Source organism: Sphaeroforma arctica (genome assembly GCF_001186125.1).
Source record: "Sphaeroforma arctica JP610 unplaced genomic scaffold supercont1.12, whole genome shotgun sequence".
Taxonomy (NCBI): Eukaryota; class Ichthyosporea; order Ichthyophonida; genus Sphaeroforma; species Sphaeroforma arctica.
Genome location: NW_014040546.1, coordinates 146,387 through 155,736, shown reverse-complemented (window position 1 = coordinate 155,736; position 9,350 = coordinate 146,387). Strand labels below are relative to the sequence as shown.

At 42.8% G+C, this 9,350-nt stretch overlaps 1 protein-coding gene across 1 annotated transcript; it reads left to right on the top strand.

The window, feature by feature from the left end:
• Positions 1 to 1,402: 1,402 nt before the first annotated feature.
• Positions 1,403 to 9,146, top strand: SARC_00413 (hypothetical protein; the record flags this gene model as incomplete). Its single annotated transcript, XM_014305905.1, has 9 exons — positions 1,403 to 2,097; positions 3,112 to 3,389; positions 3,847 to 3,989; positions 4,662 to 4,820; positions 5,746 to 5,884; positions 6,543 to 6,716; positions 7,974 to 8,168; positions 8,421 to 8,512; positions 8,930 to 9,146. The coding sequence occupies exons 1-9, from the start codon at positions 1,503 to 1,505 to the stop codon at positions 9,144 to 9,146; spliced, it is 1,992 nt and encodes a 663-aa protein (XP_014161380.1). The 5' UTR covers positions 1,403 to 1,502.
• Positions 9,147 to 9,350: the final 204 nt, after the last annotated feature.

Sequence of the window (9,350 nt, the reverse complement as noted above, 5' to 3'; positions counted from 1 at the left end):
TATATATATATATATTATGAATATATATATATATATATTTATGAATATATATATATATATATTTATGAATATATATATATATATATGTGGGTGTATATACATATATATATACATATACTTATATTATATATAAACTATAATATTATTATATTGTATATTGTATATGTATATATATACATGCATACATATATACATACATACATACATACATACATACATACATACACATATGTATGTATATATATATATATTTTATATATATATATATGTGTGTGTGTATATGTATGGATTGATGCATGTTCCTCGACAGGAAGCAGAATATGAAGGTCATCTGGGGAGAGTGCAACTATATTCCGTCATACAAAGGGTACTGGTGGAGGATTACTATTCTAGTGTGGACCAATAGTTGCAGCACGTGCTTAGGATATGTGTCGTGATTTTCCGGTACTATAAAAGGATATTTCTTCATCAACGGCTGCCACTATTAAAATTAATAAATACCTAAAAATATATTTATATATCACTGAGAGCGTAAGCTGGTAACACGCCCCGCGGTCATCTTGAACATTATAGTCTGAACAGGAATAAACTGTTCTTTTCTATGGTGCACTCGCGAGTAGATCACCGCTATGTATGGGTGACCATAACGCCCCGAATAACCTATATATATATAAACACGCGTATAAGTGCAATACATACGTATAATAGTATTTGTCTATGTTATAATAGTATTTATCTATGTACACCTGATTTACACAAGAGAGATGAACATGCTCTTAATGCTTTTTAGATTTAATACATGGTAGTATCAAAATTTGCTTTGTCGGGACGATATGTTTGGCCCATTTTTCTGCCCCGATACTTCAGATGGTTATGGGTCAAAAAGGCCTCCAACAAGACCCCCTAAGAATTATTCAAATGTACATCAGTATGTACAACCGTAGAGTTTCACGCGTCTACATAGTCTCCCGCGCCAACACCACTACTTTTTATTTAGCTACATAGGTATGTATTTATTTACATCCATGTTGTTAAGATTGTAGAGTAGTTTCGTCTTGCCTTCTTATATACTAAAAAAAAAGTTGTTGGGTTTTAGGGTTTTATTCGAATGCTTTTTTTGTATAAAATTTTACGGGAATTCCATTGGTCAAGTGTGCGACTACATACATCAGCCGGTCAATAAAGGCGGGAAAGCTCAACTTCAGAAGTTCAGAGATTTATTTATATTCATAATTCAACGCACAGGCCCATAGACGGCTAAGTGTAAGTTAGACCGTACAGACCACACTGTGCTGCTGCTATACACTTGTTAACCTCACACGACACACTGTGTGGCGCACGCAGGTGCAGTCGCCGTAGCACCTCGTAGGGGATTTAAATCGGATATATATATATAATATATATATACAAATTTAATACTTGTTTTTTGACATATTCGGACCCCGTATGTGGGTTGTACTACTTGGTATTCTCTAGAACCTTTCAGCCATACTTGCATTTGCATGGGAACCAAAGTCGGTCACACAACAACCGCAAATATGGATGCGGAACAGATGACTATGCTGGACGTCTCTCTCAACGAAGACATTGAGACGCAAGAGGGCCAGGACACGTTAGTGAACGACGAAAATGTAGGTCCGAAAGAAAACGCCATCTCAGATCTAAACACAGCACAATTGAAGAAACCCAAGTTGTCGGGAATCCAACGACACACGATAGACATCGTAGAAGCTTCAGCTGCAACGATATGTTCAAGTATGCCACTGGTAGAAACTCAGCATATGCAGATAGATACAACCAGGAGTATAGCAGCTGGGAGTGGCCCAAACGGCGCCCGTGCAACTGCATCAGACAACAACCAAGATGTAGCTGAACCGAACCCAGTGGTTACTACTAAACCAAACCCAGTGGTTACTACTAAACCAAACCCAGTGCTGAGACAAACACAGCTGAGGGAAAGCACAGTTGTAGTGAAGTCACGTACGAGTGTGGTCAGTAGGTCAGAGGATATGCCGTGGAGTGGCCTACCGCCACCCAAGATCAAACCACTGGCAACACCGCAGCAGCAGCTGACACCCGGCAAACAGGCGAGATCAGGTAGGACGAGAGTTAGTGGTTGTAAGGCATAGTAGATGTGTGTATGTGCATGTATCTAAGACACAGCAGGTGTGTGTGTGTGCATGTATCGAAGTTACAACAGGTGTGTGTATGTATGCATCTCAGACACAACAAGTGTATATATATGTGTGTATCTAAGTTTAGACCTCGCCTCGACCGACGATGTGGTGTGAACATAACTGCTACAACTACTGCATGTGCGTGCAAAAGTGACACTTAAACATCTAGATTGTACCTATAGGTGGAACATATATTTGTGTATACATATGCATCACCTACTATTCGTTTGTATATCAGTTTCGTAGCAAGTCTATGAGCCGCATCCTTAATCACCAACATACCTGTACATTGAGCACAGGATAACTTCTTTCAATACTGTAATAGTCAAGTATAATAATGCCCGATACTAGTACTACTAGTTCAGTCATACTGATACTAGTACTACTAGTTAAGTCATACTGATACTAGTACTACTAGTTAAGACATACTGATACTAGTACTACTAGTTAAGTCATACTGATACTAGTACTACTAGCTCAGTCATACTGATTTTAGTACTACTAATTAAGTCATACTGATACTAGTGCTACTAGTTAAGTCATACTGATACTAGTAATACCAGAACATAGCATTGCTAATAGGCGTGCACGCGTCCGTCAAATTCACGTGTTCGAGTTATTAGTAGTCTACTCTTCTGATATGCATGATACAACATCTATTCACACACCGTAGCCACTGTTAATTAACTCAACTGACAGCATGGTGCACAAGCCCACTGCCACAGTGGTGGCCACATCCAGCTAAACGGCGTCGCATCTGTTGGTATTTCCTACACTCGAGCCCTCTCACCTACAACCCAATGGGCAACTCACCTGTACTCAACCAGCCACCCTACCCCACGCCTAGCACTGCTTAGATCAGTTACTTAGTCATTGACTGTACTCCCTCTCTGTGGCCAACAACTAACCCACAACGCCCCCCCCCACTGCCCAGGCATCCGCCCCCCCAACACCATAGTGCAGCAGACGCCTACCAAGGTCATAGTCACCTCCACCTCAGGCCCAGGCACAGCTGTGCTTGCGGGGTATGAGAGCAACCTGGCGTCGCTTATACTGAAGTGCGAGAAGGCTGTGGAGCGCACTGTGGTGCCTCCCAAAAAGAACGAGAAGAACCCGCTCAGGTGGAAGGTGCGTGTGCTTCTAACTGTAGTGTATGATGTGCGCGTTAAGATGGAAGGTGGTTGTGGGCAAACCAGTGGGATGGGTGTGCTTGTAAGTGTAGTGTGTGATGTGCGTGTTATTGTGGAAGGTGGGTATTTGCATGGAGTGGAGTGGGTGTGCTTGTAAGTGTAGTGTGTGATGTGCGTGTTAAGATGGAAGGTAGGTGTTTGCATGGAGTGTATGGGTGTGCATGTAAGTGTATTGCGTGATGTGCGTGTTAAGGTGGAAGGTGATGCCTTTTCCAGGAGTGTTCTGTTGTCTGTATGGCTGTCGGTCGATATATCTGCGCCGCTCACAGTTCTGTTCATCTCCATGTACTATTCCCCATATGTAATTAATCACAACAATCCGAGTAGACATCACTTATATCTAGTATCGTCTCATGGTTTATTGCTTAGGGTTTAGGGTTTAGAATCACAACAATCCCAGTGGACATCGCTTATATCTAGTATCGTCCTATCATACCGTGTACTGAGTATCGTCTTATCACACTCTGTTCTGTGTGCAGGAATCGAATGTGAAGTTCGGTATATTCATCAAGGAACTGAAAGGCTATCTTAGACAGCTGACACAACACGCTGAGGAGTTTAGAGACCACTGTGTGACCGTCGAGCAGCGTCTAATACTCGACAGGCAGGGCGAGAAGGCCAGGTACGTGCTACACCTGTTATGTTGATATGTGACTTACAATGTATTGGGGGGGTTGCGAGTGATCCGGGTGGAGATGTACTGGTACGCGTGTTGCTTTGTATGTGCATGTGGTTGATGAAACATGTGGACATGCCTCTGGTGTGTAGGTCGATAGACTAGACACTTAAGCCACCTTTTGTGTGAACAATAAGGTTTGCAGAGTCAACTTCTGCAATCTCGCGCGAGTAGGGCTTAGATAAGCGACAGCAGATATTTGTAGGTGTCAGAATTGTATGTGGGTGCACCTCTGACCAAATGTCCAGCATCCTGGTGTCTAGTGGCCGAGGTTGTATGGGGAGCTTCTTACAAGGGTTTTAGGGGTTTTCTGACCAAATGTCCAACATCTAGGTGTCTGGTGGCCGAGGTTGTATGAGGAGCTTCATTTAATACATCTTCTTACAAGGGTGGGTGGAGTTGACACTTGTGTGGTTGTTTGTTCAACGAATTCGACATATCAATTCCTCCTACTCAACTCAGGGCTCTACTGCATATGCCATGGTGTAGCACGTTCTAGTCTCAAGACCTATGGCCCGTTGCTATGTTTGTCACCTATTGCTGTTCCTGTGTGTATGAACGGCTGCTTCAACCGCGCCTCTCTAAACACTCAATGTTTCTATGCATGTGGTGTTGCAGGCTAAAACCAGTGCGTGTCCGGGCTGAAAAGGCGGAGAAGGCTCTACACGCCACACAGCAACTGCTCGACGAAGCCAAACAATACACCGAAGACCTGAGGAACCGCCTGGACAACCATGACTCATCGACCAAGGAAGAGGTCGAGAAGATGCGAGAAGCGTATGTAGGCGTGCTTGTATATGTTCCGATACAGTGCCACGGGGTTGTTTGTACTGTTGTTTGTGTTTTTGATAGTGTGTACAAACAATACACGGGAGCACTGTGGATGAGACTGCACAGCCATGGCTTGTCCTTGGTGGCCGCTGGAAAAGTTACGAGAGGCGTATGTGATGTACTATTCAATTGTGGATGTATGTGTGACCAAATGGGGGGTGTATCTGATGTACTAGTGTATGCTCATTTGTGGATGTACGTGTATCCTAATCTTTGTATAAGTAGTTATTGGGCGCTCTACGAAATGGCTTCGGCTTTTCAGCCGTTGACGTCAAAGAGCAGATCTGTAAGACACGGGTAATGGGTCTGAATCTACTGCTCTAGCGGATTGCAATCTGTGACAATATAATCGTATACAAATATCAGCCAGACGTCGGAAGTAATTACCCAGCTACCATAGCTCAACCCTGAAAGTGCGGCTAGATAAGTGGCAACAAGTCTATGCGAGTGAACTGTGTTTTAGTCTAGTTATCTATGTATTAATTGTATGTAGCTACACAGGTATATATGTGACTTTTGCTATATTATATATATATATATATATTATATTGTATGTGTATATATGCATATGTAGGTGCATCTATTCATTTGGAAGTCTGATAACAATTGTATATATGTTTTTGAGTGTGCTGTACAGGCAGGAGATATTAGCAGTAGCCTAAACAAAACGTTAATTCCACCTGTTGACATACTCCGAAATGTCGCGCAGAACGTTAACGGGTCTGGACGATGAAGTCCCTATATTTTAATGCACAGTGTACGCATGTGGAACCTAATATAGTATAGGTTCACTTGTATTGGCATGGCTTTGCTACACCCCCGGGCGTGGTTGCTAATGACGGACTTTCGCTTGCGCTCGCACGCTGTACAGATCAACGGGTTATCGAGAAGCCGTTGCCAGTTTGCAGACAGAACTGGACCAGCTGAGGCGAACGCACAGCCACACACTACACACGCACAAGCAAGCGCAGCAACAGAGCCAACTGCAAATAGACGCCTATAGGGACAAGGTGTGTGTACGGTACACGGGTATACGGTATACATACCCCAAGCAAGCACGAATAAGGGGGTGTTTACACAGGAGTAGTCGAAAGGTGTAGCTGTGTGCATATGCATAGAACTACGCCTCATGCAGCACAAGGGAGGCGGGCGTGTGTTACGCTTGTGGTTGTGCCTAGTCGCATCGCGTGGTGGCTTTGTCCTTGCACGCGTCTGTTCATCTGTGGTACGATGTGTGGGGGTCCATGATGTTTTCTAAAATCTTAAACCCTAGAACCCAAACACCACATGTATGTGTTTGTGCGGCGTACTCTTTGTACCTGCCGGGTTTTAAGTCTTTGGGTTTTGACAAGGCTAACAAAAATGCACAGGAACTTGTCTTTAACCTCCATTCTGCAAATGAGAACTCAAAGTGGCCATATACACATCCATGACCAAAGTATATGAACACATACATCAATATATACACAGACATGACCAAAAGTATATGTACACATGCATCAACATATACACATCCATGACCAAAGTATATGAACACATGCATCAATATATACACAGACATGACCAAAGTATATGTACACATGCATCAACATATACACAGACATGACCAAAGTATATGTACACATCCATGACCAAAGTATATGTACACACGCGTCAACATACAATCAGATCGAGGAACTGCGAGACACAATAGACAAAAAAGCCGAGGAAGTACGCAGTCTGCAAGCGGATCTGAGTAACATGGCCAACACAGCAGGAACAGAGGAACGGGAGATCAAATTCAGAGACACGCGCATAGCGGATATGGAAGCTAGCATACGCAAGACAACGGCTGAGAGTGAGGTGTGCGGATACGTGTATATGTGTAGGTATTATGCGTGCCTCCTGTATGTGTGTGTAACTGGTGTGTGTGTGTAAGTGTGTATATGCGGTATGTTTACTGAATGGCTTGGAGACGAGCGTTTGGATTGACCTCTTGAAAGTGGTGTGTGATGTAAACACACCATTGCATGCGTACAAGAATACAATTTTGTGCACACGAGCTAGCATACGGCTCCTCAGGCACATCTTTACACACAACGGGTACGCCCATGTCACTCGAAGATCACGCATGAACATGGCTCAACACCCGCGCATGCACGGATCATAGGTACATTCATATGTAACTACACAGTCAAAGATCACACATGAACATGGCTCAACACCCGGGCATGCACGGATCATAGGTACATTCATATGTAAATACACAATCAAAGATCACACATGAACATGGCCCAGCACCCGGGCATGCACGGATCATAGGTACATTCATATGTAACTACACAGTCAAAGATCACACATGAACATGACTGTACACCCAGGCATGCACTGATCATAGGAACATTCATATGTAACTACACAGTCAAAGATCACATATGAACATGAATGTACACCCAGGCATGCACTGATCATAGGTACATTCATATGTAACTACACAGTCAAAGATCACACATGAACATGACTGTGCACCCAGGCATGCACTGATCAGAGGTACATTCATATGTAACTACACAGTTGAAGATCACGCATGAACATGACTGTACACCCAGGAATGCACTGATCATAGTACATTCATATGTAACTACACAGATGCAGGCAACCAAACTGCCTACAGAATAATCACATGTGGATTGTACGCACACACATGTACACATAGATACAATCTCACGTGCACAAATAGCAGACTCTTAAGTGTGTCTTACATGACACACGCACTTGAACGTTCAGAATTTACCTTGTGTAGACTCACACAATCAATGTCACCCAAACTGTTCACTGCCTCTGCCACTCTCTTACACACACATGACCATTCAGACTTTTCACATACATTGCCTCTGCCAAGCACACAAACACACATGACCATTCAGACTTTTCGCATACATTGTCTCTGCCACTCACACACACACATGACCTTTCAGACTTTTCACATACATAGACTATCACTCGCACACACACATATGATCATTCAAACTTTTCACATACATAGACTATCACTCGCACACACACACATGACCATTCAGACTTTTCACATACATAGACTATCACTCGCACACACACCAGGCACTCAAAGAACGGCTGCAAGAGAAAGAAGTGGAGATGAGCAAGACGCTCGAGACCTTCAGCATGGCGCAGACATCATATCTATCGCAGGTCAACGCATTCACTGCTAACCAAAGCAAGGACGAGAAACTGATAGACGATCTCAAACAGCAGCTGAGCGAGGCTAAGCAGCAACTACACGATACGACCAACGAGGTAGGACAGGGCTAGCCCCAACACGAGTCATGAACCAGGTTAATGTCGATGGAGTGGCTGAGGAGTCAAGCTAGAGTTTAAAACCCCGGGGGGGTTTTTGACTGTGCGGTTTCATGATACCCTTTTATACCATGTATAGCACAATGGGACGTGTACGTACCCTTCACCATCTCATGCCTGCACTTATACTATGCACATCTATGCATGCACTAATACTATACACATCTATTTCTCGCACTGCGCAATGGATAGGCTCGATCGAATTCCGACGACCTGAACGCACAGATCAAACAACTGGCAGAGGGGCAGCAAGCAAAGGATGTCGAACTCGCCGAAGCCAAATTGTAGGCCATCTCAGTGCTTGCTATTTAGGAACCCAAACTATACCCCCCCCAAAAACGTGGTTTGCCCTAATTTTCTGTATTTGGTGTGCGCTAAATGTTCTAAATTCCTAATACTTCTGTCCATTGATTGAATGGCGGACTTTCTTGGTGGTGGCAAGGTATTGTGATCATTTTATGTACAAGAGCTTTGTCATTTCCCAGAGGGTAAAGAAAAACAGCAGTCGGAAATTAGTAGTATGAAGGTATACAAGCGGTGTTTACACTAACAAGTAGTATTGATAAACTTTTACAATAAGTATTGATACATTTACAAGTAGTATCGATACATAATGTATAAGTATACGTATACGCTGACGGACACTCCCAAGTCACCCAGGTGTTCTCGTCTATTTCGATACAAACGCGTTCACTTTGCAGGCAGAACAAGAAACTCGAGGCAAGTGTGGAAGAATTAGTGATCAAGAGTAAGCTAACTGAGCTAAAAATAGATGAGAGTAATACTGAGCTTGAAGATCTGCGCTCACAAAACTCTCGACTCAAGAACGAACTAGAACGCCTTGCCCATCAACTACAGGTGAAGTACGCTGCGGCCTGTTTGGCGTTAATTTTGTATACATTTTGTGGTATAGTCTAGGGATTTAGGGTCTGGATTTTAACCTATATAAATATATATATATATATAACTATATATATATACAACGATATATATACAACGTGGCTTGTACATTTTGTGGTATAGTCTAGGGTTTTAGGGTCTGGATTGTAACCTATATATATAAATACATATATATATATATATATATATATAACTATATATATATACAATATATATATATAC